Consider the following 15,205-nt stretch of genomic DNA (forward strand, 5'->3'; position numbering starts at 1 on the left):
ATCAGTCTGGTTTGGTACAGAGATGAAAAGGGTTTTGAGAGGCCTTTTGTTTTTTGTAAACAGTTGAGACTTCACACCAAAGTGATCATGTTTTAGAAGTGACCTATATAAAGAGAGGGGAGTGGTCAGCTCTCTTGCTGAGCTGAGCAGTTTTGATTCAGACTTGAACTGGTGAGAAGTTCAATAGAGAGTTGTGTGGAAACACTTGTCTCTCTCTTTCTGTCCTTTAACCTGTAAGCATGTGATCCATTTGTAGTGGTTTTTAAAGGAAATTTGCTTATTGGGACTGTGGTGTATATTTGGAACAGCATAATTAAGTCTAGTTGGATAGGCTAAGTTATTTTAGAAATGTCAATTAATGATTATTTCATTAGCTGTCAATTTTAGATTACTTACAGTGTGGAAACAGGCCCTTCGGCCCAACAAGTCCACACCGACCCACCAAAGCGCAACCCACCCAGACCCATTCCCCTACATTTACCCCTTTGCCTAACACAATGGGCAATTTAGCATGGGCAATTTAGCATGGCCAATTCACCGAACCTGCACAGTTTTTGGACTGTGGGAGGAAACCCACACAAACACGGGGAGAATGTGCAAACTCCACACAGACAGTCGTCTGAGGCAGGAACTGAACCCATTTCTCTGGCGCTGTGAGGCAGTAGTGCTAACCACTGAGCCAGTGTGCTTTAGTTGAGCTTATGTAGGGATTCTTTATTCTGTTCTTTGTGTTTCATTGTGTAATTTTGTGAATAAATGTTGGTGTGTTTTAAAATCTAGTAGTCAACCAAGCTAACTTAATCCAAGTAATTTTCATTGTACACTTACTGAAACAAATTACAATGTTATGTTCTGAGCTGCCTGCTTAAGAATGTCCATAACAGACTGGGGACTCTTTGCACAATTTTAAACAGTGAGTGGTAGGTGTTAGTGCCTGTATTTCAGGTGTTGGTTTCGTTGGGTCGACAAAGCTTGGGATAGGAATGGCTCTTTCAGTCCCCAAATCCTTTTGGATATGGATACGGTGACTTTGGAAGTTTTGCAAAAAGTGAATAAGACCAAGTTGCATGAATTAGCAGAGTAGCTGGAATTGGAACTGCCTGCTTCTGTGAGGAAAGGGGAGATAATTACAGCAGTAGCTAAGCATTCAAACTTGCTGGAGAAACCTTCAGAATCAACAGAAATGGCAAGAATTCAATTGCAAATTAAACAGCTCAAGTTAGAGGCGAGAGATCAGGAAAGGGCAACAGAAATGAAACAGTTTGAGTTACGACTAAATGCAGAAGAGAGGAAAAAAGAGAGAGGGAAAGAGAGGGGAAAAAGGAGAGCTTTTGAACTTCAAAACTGACACTTGAAGAAAGTCAGCTTAAAAGGCTGGAAATAAAGGTTGAAGGTAGGATCACTGAGGAATTAGTCTGAATTCCTGTCGAAGTGCAGGGAATTAAAATGGTAAGGTTAGCAGTTGAAGTGGCTGATGATTATGAATTGGTCCATAAAACATGATTTGGCTTCCAGAAGCAATTTCAGTCCATGAGAGATAGAAATTGGGGCAAAGAGAAATCCTCACGTGGAAAGGTAAAGGTGGATCTCAGTGAAGATCATAAGGGTAACTTACCACAGGGTAAAAAAGAAACCCTTGAGGGGGACAAAAAAGTTAAAAAGCTCTGATGCTTTCTTTGGAATAAAGTGAGCCACACAAAGTCACCATGTTGGTGGGCTAGGAGAAAGCCAGATGTAGGAAAACCAGACAAGCCTGGAAGTTTTGTTGAACTAGTAACAAAAAGCACAAGGGAAGTTAGACAACTGCCTCAGAGTGTACAGGACGATCAAAGGTTGGTTAAGGAGGAAGTGCCAGCTCTGCTTAAAAAATATACATGCAAGGGTGAAGTTTATTCACATAGGCCAGGAGCAGTAGGTTAAGAGGTTACAATTTTAAGGGACACAGGATCCTCTCAGCCTGTAATACTGAAGGATGAGAAGATATGTACTCCTGAGGGACTATTGCCAGAAAAGGTGCTAGTAACAGGAATTCATGGTGAGACAAAAAGTGCTCAGTTCTGTAAAGTGAGGCTAGAGTCCAGAAAAGAGTGGAGAATTTGTGGTAGGAGTACTGGACAAGGAATACACTTTGTCCTTGCAAATCATATAGCTGATTCACCAGTAGGTGTGCTGCCTACTCTAGTTGAAAAACCAGTGGAGACACAGGCAACTGATGACTTGGAGAATGTTTATCCAGGAGTTTTCCCCGATTGTGTGATCATAAGATCACAGAGGCACATGTTGAAGCAAGAGTGATCAAAAGGTACAGATGAGGAATCTGACATAGTGTTATCCAAAATTTCTTCGATCAGGTAAGTGGAACAGAGAAGGAGCAGATAGGTAAACATGCCAGTATTTTTAGTTCTGATAAGCTGATTGAATTACAGCAGAAAGATGAGTTAAAACAGTTATATCAAAAGGCATGCAGAGAAAGAGAGTGAATGCATTCCTATGTTATTACTTAATAAATGTTGTCTTAATGAGGAAAGGGAAACCATCACACATTCAAGCAGATGAGAAATGGGCAGAGATTCATCGCATTGTTTTGCCAGTAGGGTATAGAAAGGAGGTGCTGCAAGTGACGCTTGAGCTACCTCTTGGAGGCATTTAGGGGTGAGAAAAACACCGGCTAAAGTACAAAGACATTTTTACTGGCCTGGACTATACAAGGATGTAGTTGAATTTTGCCAGACCTGCCATACATGTTAGTTAATTGGAAAATCACAGCCAGTAATAAAACCTGCACCTTTAATACCTATTCCAGCATTTGAGGAACCTTTCACAAGCGTCTTGATTGATTGCATAAGTACCCTACCTCGAACAAAAACTGGGAATAATTATTTGTTCACAATAACTGATGTATCGACTAGATTTCCAGAGGCAATCCCATTATGCAAAATCAGCGCAAAAAGGATTGTAGAAGAATTACTTAAATTTTTTTACTAGATACGGACTGCCGATAGAGATCCAGTCAGATCAAGGATCAAACCTCACATCCAAGCTTTCAAGGAGGTTATGGATAACTTGGGAACAAAGCAGTTCAAATCTACTGCATACCATCCAGAATCACAGGGAGCGCTAGAGAGATAGCATCAAATACTAAACACCATGTTAAGGGTTGATAGTCAACATTATCCAAATGGTTGTGATAAGGGAGTTCAGTTTGTACTTTTTGCGATCAGTGATGCACTGAATGAATTGACTAAATTCAGTCCATTTGAATTAGGTTTTGGGCATGAAGCAAGAGGGCTGTTAAAATTGCTTAAGGAGAAATTAATAAGTCAGAATTCAGAGACCACCCATTTGATCTATGTGTCAAATTTTAGAGAACGATTAAATAGAGCTGGAGAGTTGGCTGGATAGCATTTAAAAGTATCACAGCATACAATGAAAAAGGGCCAGATATGAAATCACAAATTCACAATTTTGCAATTGGGGATAAGGTGTTACTTCCAGTAACAGGTGAGTCTTTATAAGCAAGGTTTAGTGAACCTTATCAAATTGAGAAAAAATTGAGTGAGGTGAACAACTTGATAAGGATTCAAGACAGGAAGAAATCTCAGAGTGTGTCATGTGAATATGCTCAAAAGATATTTTGATAGGGAAGGAAAGCAAGAGAAGGTATTAGCACAGAAGGAAGAGCCAAATTCAGAGGATTCTGAATTGAACATTCCTCAAATCAAATTGGGTAATGAGAAAGTTATCAAACATTGGGATAAATTCTTGAGTTACCTTCCACAAGAAAATCGAAACTACCTGAAAGAGTTATTACTATCACATGGGGATATACGTGGAAATAAATGGGAAGTGCTAACCTAATTATGCATGATTTAGATATAGGAGATGCAGTTCAATTCAGTACCATCCTTATAAGCATTGCACTTTAAAGTTGGCACAGATTCAGAAGGAGATGGAACACATGTTCCAGGGTGGCATAATCTAAATGAGTCACAGTGACTAGAGCTCACTCATAGTCATGGTGCCAAAGCCAGATGGCACCCAATGGTTATTTGTGGACTGTCACAAAGTCAACGCCATTACAAAGACTGATACACATCCAATTCCATAGTTGGGACAAGCAACTTACATTTCTAAGTTGGAAAAGTGGGACAAGCAACTTACACTTCTAAGTTGGACTTGCTCAGAGGCTACTGGCAAGTACCTCTGTCAGAGGAAGCAAAAGCAATTTTGGCTTTTGTAACACCAAATGGACGATATCAGTTCAAAGTCATGCCATATAGTATGAACCATGCTCCAGCCACATTTCAGATACTGACTAATAAGGTCATTGCTGGATTACCCAACTGTATGGTGTACATTGATGACCTGATTTTTAGTCGCTTATGGAAGGAACATTTACAGCATTTATCAGACTTGTTCGATCGACTTCGGAAGGCAGGCTTGGTGGTAAAGCTAGCTAAAACTGAATTTTCCAAAGCCCAAGTAACCTTCCTGGGCCATGTTATTGGACATGGACAAATGGCTCCATGAGATGCAAAAATAAAAGTAATTGGGGAATTTCCCACACCATCGACAAAAAAAACGATACTACGGTTTGAGTGGATTTTACCGAACGTTTGTGCCGAACTTTAGCAGTGTGACTACTCACGGAATTGTTAAAAATGGGCAAGAAATTTCAGTGGACAGTAGGCTGTCAAAAGGCATTTGACAACCTAAAATCTGTGTTAACCATTGCCCCAATATTAGCCACGATGGATTACACAAAGTCTTTCAAGTGTCTATCAATGCCAGTAATTGGTGCGGTACTCCTGCAGGAGGATGACGAGGGGATAGAAAGACCCAGGAAGTTGAATGTTCATCAACAGAAATATTCAACGGTAGAGAAAGAGACTTTAAGCTTGTGTTGACCTTACAACATTTCAATGTTTATATTACCAGCAATGCATCGAAGACAATCGTATACACTGATCACAACTCATTGATATTTGTGGAAAAATTTAAGGACAAAAATGCCAGAGTGTTTAAATGGAGTTTGTTGTTGCAGCCATTCAATTTGACAATTGTGCATGTGGCAGCTCACGTAAACATGATTGCCTATGTGTTATGGAGACTCGAATGAGATACAGAAGCGTTCGGTGGTGGTTATGCTGTGGCCTGAATTTGCATGTAGTTGTGCATGTTTATAGTTAATATAGTGTATATGTATGTTTAGACTACTAAATGGGTTTTGAAGGGTTAAAAATAAAGCCATCTTTTGGTACTGATGGTTCTTTTTTTTAAGAGAGGAGGTGTCACAAAGATAGGCCCTTTTTTAAAAAAAACTCTTCCTTGGCTCAAGGAGACTCTGTCCTTGATTTATTTTCAGAGGGGTAATAAACCAGGCCAGGCTCCGATCAGTTTGGTTTGGTACCAAGATGAAAAGGATTTTGCGAGGTCTTTTGTTTACATGTAAACTGATGAGACTTCAGGACCAAGTGATCATGTTTTAGAAGTGACCTGTATAATGAAAGGGGAGTGGTCAGCTCTCTTGTTGAGCTGAGCAGTTTTAGTTCAGTCTTGAACTGGTGAGAAGTTCAACAGGGAGCTATGTGGAAACTCTGTGTCTCTCCTTCTGCCCTTCAACTTCAACCTGTTAGCATGTGTTCCATTTGTAGTGGTTTTTATAGGGAGTTGGTTATTGGGACTGTTGTGTATATTTGGAACAGCATAATTAAGTCCAGTTGGATAGGCTGAGTTCTGTAGGGATTCTTTATTCTGTTCTTTGTGTTTCATTGTGTAATTTTGTGAATAAATGTTTGTCTGTTTTAAAATCTAGTAGTCAACCGAGCTAACTTAATCCGGGTAATTTTCACTGTACACTTACTGAAACAAATTGCAAAGTTATGGTCTGAGCTGCCTGCTTAAGAATGTTTTGAGTGGTCTGGCTAAGTCCATAACAGGGGTGATGGGGGAAAATCAATTTAAAAAGTATTTTGTCTTTTTTTTATTGTAGCAGCTGCTTAAGGCTTGGCTGACTGAGAAGGAAGATGTTCTCACTGCAATGCAAACCAGCAGCTTTAGGGATCAGCGCAAGACTGGAGAGAATATTTGCAGTTTGGCAGTAAGTGGGCCTTGTTTATGTATCCGATTTTGGAAATGAACTCAAGTTGCTTTTATTTGTTCATACTAGTGATGGAGTAAAATAATCCTGGTTCCTGTTTATTCAAGTTTCATTGAATCATAGAATATCATAGGATCCCTACAGTGTGGAAACAGGCCCTTGGGCCCAACAAGTCCACACTGAACCTCTGAAGAGTAACGTACCCAGACCCATTCCCCTACCCAATTTCCTATATTTACCCCTGAGTAATGCGCCTAACCTACACATCCCTAAACACTATGAGCAATTTAGCATGGCCACTTCAAAACCTGCACATCATTAGATTGTGGGAGGAAAGCGGAGCACCTGGATGGAACCCATGCAGACCCGGGATAATGTGCAAACTCCGCACAGACAGTTGTCCAAGGCTGGAATTGAATGCAGGTCCCTGGCGCTGTGAGTCAGCAGTGCTAACCACCATGCTCTCTGCGGATTCGACATGTGTAGACATTGAGTGAAGATTGGAGGATAAATAGCTGACAGATCCCTAGTTCCTGAAGAATGACACCCTATGGTGTTTAAATAAACCATTGCTAAGTTAGTAAATGTGCTGATTTTAATTTTCAGAAATTCCCTAGATTCTGGAAAGAATCATAGAATGATAGAGGTCCTTCAACCCATCAGGTTTACACCCACAAAAACTATTTTAAGTCTGCATTAGTTCCACTTTCCAACACTTGGCCTATAGCCTTAAATGCAATGACATTTCAAGTGCTCATCTAAGTACCTTTTAAAGGTTGTGAGGTTTCCTGCCTTAACTACTTACCCAGGCAACGCATTCCAGATTCCCACCATCCTCTGGGTTTTGAAAAAAACTTCCCTCTAAATCCCATATTTTTCACTTAAAAGTATGCCACCTTGTTATTGACACTTGAACCGAGCTGGTTTCTATCCACCCTGTGAATGCCCCTCATAATCTCAATCAGGTTCTCTGTCAGCTTTCTCTGCTCGAAAGAAAGCAACCTGAGCTTATCCAGTCTTATTTCATAGCTGAAGTGCTCCACCCGAGGCATCATCCTGGTGAATCTCCTCTGCACCCTTTCCAGTGCACTCACTTCCTTTCTATAGTCCGGTGACCAGAACTGTACACAGTACTCCATTTGTGGCCTTACTAAACTTCATAGCACTTCAACATGACTTCCTAGGTCTTATAATCTATGCCATGACTAGAAAAGGCCATCTTAACTAGCCATTAACCTGTCTTGCCACCTTCAGGGATACATGGACAAGAACCTCAAGATCGGTTTGTTCAACTGAGCTTCCTAGTGTACTGCCATTCATTGTGCATATCCTTATCTCGTAGCTTCTTTCAAAATGCACCATCTCACACATACCAGTTTAAATTTTACCTGCCACTGATCTATCAACCTGATCAATCTGTCTTTATTGTCCTGTCACATAAGATCTTCTTCCTCACTGAGAACCACAGACCAACCATCTTGACATCTGGAAATGTACTTATCACCCCATTCCCACATCCCCATCTACATCATTTATGTGTATCATAAATAATAAAGAACTCAGAACTGATCATATGGCTTGTTACTGAATACCAGCCTCCAGCCACACAAACAACCTACACTAATATCCTCTGTCTCCTACCACTAAGTCATTATTAGATCCAACATGGCAAGTTACCCTGGATCCCATGTACTTTTATCTTCTTTATAAATTTCCCATGTGTGACCTTGACAAAAGCTTTGCTGAGATCCAATAAAAAAACAATTTTCTGCACTACAATCATCTAGTCACTTGGTCACTTCCTCTCAAAATTCAATCGAAGTTGTTGGCGTGACCTCTCTGACAAGTCATGCTGACTATCTCTGATCAAACCTCGCCCATCTAATTGGAGATTAATTCTCTGCTTCAAAGTTCTCTCCAGTAGTTTCTCTACCACTGATATGGGAATCACTGTTCTCTTATTATCTGATGGTTTCTACCATCTTTCTTGAAAAGTTGAATCGCATTTACTGTCCAAAGAGATTGGAAAATAGTGAATGTAACTACTTTTCAAGGAAGGAGGAAGACAAAAACCAGGGAACTACAGTCCACTTAATATTTGTCATAGGGAAAATGTTGGAATCTGTTATTAAGGAAGTTATGGCAGGAACTTAGAAAAATCTCAATGGGTGTTGCAAATGAAGAGAGATACTTCCAGTTGGAGGCTCATGACTCTGTAGAGTTCACATCCGTGGAGACAGGCTCATTAAATATTTCTCGGGCAGAGGTACATCTACTCTTGACCAGCAAGGGAATAAAAGGGTACCTGACTCCAGCCAGCAAAGTAAGTTGAGCCTATAATTTCATTAGCTAGGATCTTAGAATGGTGGAGCAGGCTCAAGGGGCCCAATAGCTTATTGTGACTCCTAATTAAAAGTTGCTATTTATGTATGAACCAGGCTCAATGTCTGACCCCCACCAGCACTCTCCAGTGAGAAAATCACTTCTCAGAGATTTGTATGAAAAGTGGTCACTTGAATAAGGTGCTGGTAATGGAAACTCTCCTTTAAGAGGGAAAGTAATATCTGGTAGAGAAAATGAATGCTGTGCATTTTTGATTTTGTAGCTCTGCATTGTGCAAACTGAGAGTTTTGATTCATTGTGTATGATAAATTTTGGGTCACTGGAAATAAGAGCAGATGTAGGCTATATGGCCTTTTGAGCCTGTTCCACCATTCAGTTAGGTAATAGCTGATCTTCACCCATAATGCTATTTCATAGAATCCCTACAGTGTGGAATCAGGCCATTTGGCCCAACAAGTTCACACCGACCCTCCAAAGGGTAACCCACCCAAACCCATTACCCTACCTTACTACTCTACATTTACCATTGACTAATCCACCTGACCTACACATTTCTGAACAATATGGGGGATTTAGCAATGCCAATTCAACTAGCCTGAACATCTTTGGATTGTGGGTGGAAACCGGAGCACTTGGAAGAAAACCATGCAGACATGGGGAGAGTATGAAAACTCCAGAAAGACAGTTGCCCGAGGCTGGACACGAATCCAGATCCCTGGTGCTGTGAGGCAACAGTGCTCACCACTGAGCCACTATGCTGCCATTATTTTCCTGCACTGTTTTGATATCTTTTGAAGTTAATATTTTCTACCGATATCCATTTTGATTGTATTCAGTGATGAAGCCTTCTCGACCCCTTTGTGGTACAAAATTCCAGACTTGTTCCTCTGAGTGAAGAACCTCCTCCTTCTCTTAAATGGCCTACTCCTATTCTAAGACGATGTTCCCTGGCTCCAGATCCCTCCCTCCCTACATCTACCCTCTTCAGCTCTGTACACATTTTGCAAATTTAATATAATGTTGCAATTTCTAGTCTGCTTAATTCTCCTTCTCCCTTTCCTGCAATATCAGGAATCAGTTTTGTGAACTTTTGTTGTAGTGCCTCTTCCTTGTAGGGAGGCCAGAACTGTACAGCATACTCCACATGCAGTCTCAGCAAGGCTGTATCCAGTTACAGCAAGAGTATTACACTTATTTTCAATTCTTCTTGTAAGCATATAAATAGCAAAAGAGTAGTAAAGGGAGGGTTAGGGCTCATTGGGAACTAATAGGGGATTTACATGTGGTGAGGTACTAAATGAATACTTGGATCTGTCTTTACCAAAGAGGTAGATGTTGTGTTGACCATGAAGCCAGAGGAGCAAACTCTTGTCACTAGAAAGGTTCAGAAATATTGACGAAATAGTGTTGGAGAGATTGCTGCCACTGAGAGTTGACAGGGCACTGGAACCAGATGAAATGTATTCAAGAATTTTCAGTGAAATGGGCATGGAAATTGTGGACTGGCCATATTCATTCAGTCTTGTCCTGGACTTTAGAGAGTTGCCAGAAGATTGAAAAATTGCAAAAACGTATATTTGTTCAAAAATGTTGTAAAAGAAATCCTAGCAATTATAAACCAATGAATTCAACTTGAGTGGTAGGAAAGCGTTTAGATACAATGTTTTCCCAGGAGCCTTAGAGGCTGCGGGGTGATCTTATGGAATAAAATCATGAGGGACATGGATAGAGTAAATAGACAAGATCTTTTCCCTGGGGGAATCCAAAAATAGAGGGCATAGATTCAGGATGAAAGGGGAAATATACAAAAGGGATCTAAATGGGCAACTTTTTCACGCAATGAGTGGTGCGTGTATGGAATGAGCTGCCAGAGGAAGTGGTGGAGGCTGGTACAATTACAATATTTAAAAGGCATCTGAATGGGTATGTGAATAGGAAGGTTTCAGAAGGATATGAACTGGAAACTGAGTGCTGATAAATGGGTTTAGATTTATTTAGGATACCTGGTTGGCATGGACAAGTTGGACAGAAATTTGATACAGCAAGAGTATTACTCTCATCTTCAATTCTTCTAACAAAAAGATTTCTGTTGGCATATAACTGCTGTATATCAGTTTGACTGGACTGGCTGGACCTTCTAATCTAATTCAAGATTTGCATAAAGATTTGTAGCTTGGGTGCCAGTTGTCTTGTGAGTATGTTTGCAGAGCTGGGAAGTTGAGTTGCAGACATTTCATTCCCTGTCTAGTTGACATCTTCAGTGCTTTGGAGCCTCCTGTGAAGCGCTGCTAACTGTACCTTCTGGAATTTATTTGGTCCATTCCTGCTGCTCTGGTTGCTGGTTATAGTGGCCACTATATTGGGTTTAGGTCTATGTGTTTGTTGATGGAGTCCGTGAATGAGTGCCATTCTTCTAGAAATTCACTGGCTGTCCTCTGTTTAGCTTCTCCTATGTCGTTGTTGCCCAGTCATTGTGTGCGTTCCACGTCATCTGTGTGTATGGCTATTAGGGACAACTCGTCGTGTCATTTAGAGGCTAGTTGGTGTTAATGGATGTGGATTGCTAGTTATCTGCCTTTTTGTCCTCTGTAGTGTTTCGAGCAGTCCTTGCATGGGATCTTGGAAATTATGTTTGTCTTGCACATGATGGGTATAGGGTCTTTCATTCTGGTGAGTTGATGTCTGACCTTAGCTGTCATGAATCCGAGTGCTCGGAGGAACTCTAGCTAGAGATGTTAGCCAACCTCCTGGACAAATAGAACAGGCGATGTGACGGGGAACCTATGAACAAGGACTACATGCTCAAACTACTAGACCTGTGCTTGACGATACACTTCGTGTTCAGCAACCAAATATAGGAGCGGATCAGTGGAACACCCTTTGGCTCACCCATCTGTAAGCTCATAGCAGAAGCAGTGATTCAAAGACTGGAACGAACAGCCCTCCTACAAGTCCAACCAAAACTCTGGATCAGATACGTGCATGATGCTTTTGGTTTATTAAGAGAACAGAAATCGAGAGCACACACTGGATTATCAACACCATGCTCACGGGGATCAGATTTATGAGAGAGGAGGAAACTAACAATCAGCTCCCATTCCTGGATGTGATGGTAGAATGAACACAGAGTGGTGAATGCACCACGGAAGTGTACAGGAAAACCACACAAATGGCCCAGGTCCTGAACTACAACAGCAACCACCCAAACACACACAAGAGAAGTTGCATTAGGAGCCTGTTTAAAAGGGCTACAACACTGCAGCACTCCCAACCTATGAAAAGAAGAAGAACCCCTCTACTGAGTTGTCGCCAAGAATGGATATCATCGTAACTTCATCCTCAGATGCTTAACAGACAGACAACGCGATGAGGACATGCCACCACCTAACTCAGTAACCATTCTACCTTATATAAAAAACCTCTCTTGAACTGTCAGCCAGACTTGTTTGGACACTCACATTCATGACAGCCCATAAACCGACAGTCATGCTCAGGCAAAACTCACAATAAAGAAAGACCCAATGCCCATCATATGCAAGACAAACATAACTTACAAGGTTCATGGAAAGACTGCATGAAACACTATATAGGACAAACAGGCAGACAACTAGCAATCCACATCCATGAACACCAGCTCGGCACTAAATGCCATGACCGGATGATCCTAGTAGCCATACACACAGATGACAGGTGACAGCACCATAATCATAGGAGAAGCTAAACAAGGGACAGCTAGAGAACCTCTAGAAGCATGGCACTCCTCCATGGACCTGGACCCAATGTACCAGCCACTACAACGAACAACCGGAAGCAGTGGGAATAGAACAAAATAAATTCCAGAAAACAGTACAGCAGTGCTTCACAGGAGGCTCCAAAGCACTGAAGATGTCACCTGGACAGGGGATGAAACGTCAGCAAATCAGCTTCCCAGCTCAGCAAACATACTCACAACTATGACTTCTAATATAATCTACCCGAGATGCTGGGATTGTGCAGAGGATTTGTTGAAAAAAGATTGTAAGGATAACTTGGCAATCAGTCAGTCAGTTCAACACTGGGAGTAGGAAAGCTTTCACAAAGAAGGACACAGGCTAATGATAAGATAAGAGACACAAGATACAATTTTAAAGGCTGAACAGGAACAGAGGGACCTGGGGATACTTATGCAAAAATTGTTGAAGGTGACAGAGCATATTGAGAAAATGGTAAACAAGACAGATGGAGCTTCGCAGATAAAAATGTAGACAGTACAAAACAATGACATTATGGTGAACCTTTATAATAAACCAGTTTAGCCTCATCTGGAGTATTGTAACAAATATTGGGCACTGCGTTCTAAGAAAGATATGAAGGCATAAAGAAAGGTGCAAAAAAGGATTCAAGTGCATGGTTCCAGGAATGAGAGACCTCACTTGCTTGAATAGAAAGGGATGGTGGTAGTATAGGGATAATTACAGGCCCAGACAGAATGCCCACATCCCATGAGCAAATTAAAAAAAAAGATAGCTTTTGGAATCTGGGGTATGATTTTGGAAACTGAGAAGTGATTTAATAGAATTACTTAAACTTGTGATAGAGAAACTGTTTGCAGTAGTGCGTGATAGAGAGCTAGAAGTCAGTGATCTAAAGTGAATGGAAAAAGAACATGATGTATACATTTTCAAGCAGTGTGTCGTTATGATCTGGAATGCATTAATTGAAATTGTGGTGGAAACAATTCTAATTGTGGCTTTTAATAAAGGAATCGGATAATCATCTGAAGAGGAAATGTTTGTAGGGTTATGGGGTAAAGGTTGACCTAATGGGACTAGCTGAAATGCTTTTTCAGAGACATGTGCAGACAAAATGGACAATTTAACCATCTTCTGTATTGTAAATGTTCGATGATTCATGTTTGCTTTTCAGTGCCGTAATATAGTGCATCACAATGGTTTTTGTGTTTCAGGTTTTATGTGTGTATTAGGTGCTGCTTGTAAAGAAGCATGTACAAGTCCTAATGTGTTAGCTGCTTTCCTAATATGTTACTGTTTTCCTATTAATCTGCTGAGTGTAAAATACTTCATTAGCATTACCTTTTGTTATGGCAGAGAAGAGAGGAATAGGATTTTTACTGGTTAAAATAAAACTTAGAAGTGAGGAGCAACAATTTAAATACTGATCCTTGGTGAGAAAAGCTGCATAAGTGGATAGTGGAATAGTTTAATTCCATTAGTATGTGACTCATAATTTTAAATGTTTTGCTTCCTTAATTAGTTTTGTCATCTAAATAGCCTCGAAGCACATCTACTGAAATCTTAGGTAAATTGAACGGTTTAATTGATCTGTATCAGATTATACTAGTCAGTCGACTGATCTGTGTTCACAGTCCTTGATTGACTTAACTTTGAGAGCTGTCGAAAGCTTCTCAAAAGATCTGAGAAGCCTCAGCTATGAGCAGTTGTAGAAATTCTGATTGCTGAAATATTTTCAAGCACTGTTAGTGGACTTGTTGCCGACTTACAATGTGTCTCATCTCTGCATTTCTGTGAGACAAAGCAGATGGCTCCAGAATATATAAAAACAGTCTATGCACAATACCTTATTCCAAGGGGATGCATTGATAATTGTTATGTATGTTGTGTTAGATTTTGAAGGAAGATCTACAAATGAAGCGTCCTACATTGGACCATCTGGATGAACTTGATCAAGATTTAGCGGATTTACTCAAAAATAGTAATTTATCAAAGAACATTAACAGTGGTGTGGAAGAGCTATCACAAAGATGGGACAATTTGGTGCAACAGCTGGAAGATTACTCCAAACAGGTATGAACAGCATCAAACTGAATTGTTTAATTGTTTTTTTTTATAGATATTTTTATTAGAAATTTAACATTTTTACAAGTTTACAAAAATAAACAAAACTCTCAGATATAAACATTGATATACAATTAGCTCAAATATACAAAAGCCAAAATTTAACAAAAAAAACAAAAAAAAAAGAAAAAAGAAAAAACAAACTCAACTATCTACTAATCTAACCTACAACTAACCAGAGTGTATATTTAAGTCTCTTACATGCTCGGGATGTGTTAACATCAGATATGATAAAACCCGTATTCATGCGGGATTCCTCCCCCGAGGGGCCGCGGACCAGCCAGGTCTGTAGTCTCAATTAAATAAAAGCCCTTGTTAGGATAGCCGAAATATCTGTATTTATGTAATTCAAAAAGGGCTGCCATATTTTATAAAATAATTCGGTCTTTCGGTGCACCATATTTGTAAGGAAGTCAAGGGGAATACATTCCATAAGTAGTCTGTGCCAATTTGAAAGTCCAGGGGGGCCCTCAGCCACCAGTTCACCAAAATATTTTTCCTTGCACAGAAAGAAAGAATAGAAAATAGTCTCTTCCCATACGTGTCCAGGGAGGGAAAGTTCGAAAAGCCCAAGAGGAGAGATACGGGGCCCACTTTTATTTCCGTTCCTAAAATTTCTGTCAGGGTACTTGCTACTATAGTCCAATATCTACGGATCTTATGACAGGTCCATAAGCAATGTACAAGAGTGCCCACCTCTATTTTGCATTGGGGACACATTGGAGATGCTCCTGCCTTAAATTTTGCCAATCGAACCGGTGCTATATGGGCCCTATGAAGTATCTTCAGCTGGATAGCCTGGGTTCTGTTAAAAATAGTAATTCTTCTAGCATTTTCCCAGATATCATTCCACGTTTCTGTGGAGATTTCTAGTCCCAGATCCTGAACCCATGTTTTAAGCAGATTA

General features: G+C 40.3%; 1 protein-coding gene across 7 annotated transcripts in view; it reads left to right on the forward strand.

Moving 5' to 3' along the window:
• The window catches only part of LOC122557037 (utrophin-like), a 688,507-nt gene that overhangs the window by 160,772 nt on the left and 512,530 nt on the right, over nucleotides 1-15,205 (forward strand). For 6 of the 7 annotated variants that reach the window (XM_043704260.1, XM_043704256.1, XM_043704261.1 and 3 more), the window contains exons 14-15: nucleotides 5,993-6,100; nucleotides 14,068-14,247. In XM_043704260.1, coding sequence (XP_043560195.1) covers nucleotides 5,993-6,100; nucleotides 14,068-14,247 — 288 coding nt within the window. The remainder of the gene's footprint in view (nucleotides 1-5,992; nucleotides 6,101-14,067; nucleotides 14,248-15,205) is intronic. The other variant, XM_043704258.1, reaches the window with a different exon arrangement.

The sequence above is a fragment of the Chiloscyllium plagiosum genome, chromosome 15 (assembly GCF_004010195.1).
Source record: "Chiloscyllium plagiosum isolate BGI_BamShark_2017 chromosome 15, ASM401019v2, whole genome shotgun sequence".
Lineage (NCBI taxonomy): Eukaryota > Metazoa > Chordata > Chondrichthyes > Orectolobiformes > Hemiscylliidae > Chiloscyllium > Chiloscyllium plagiosum.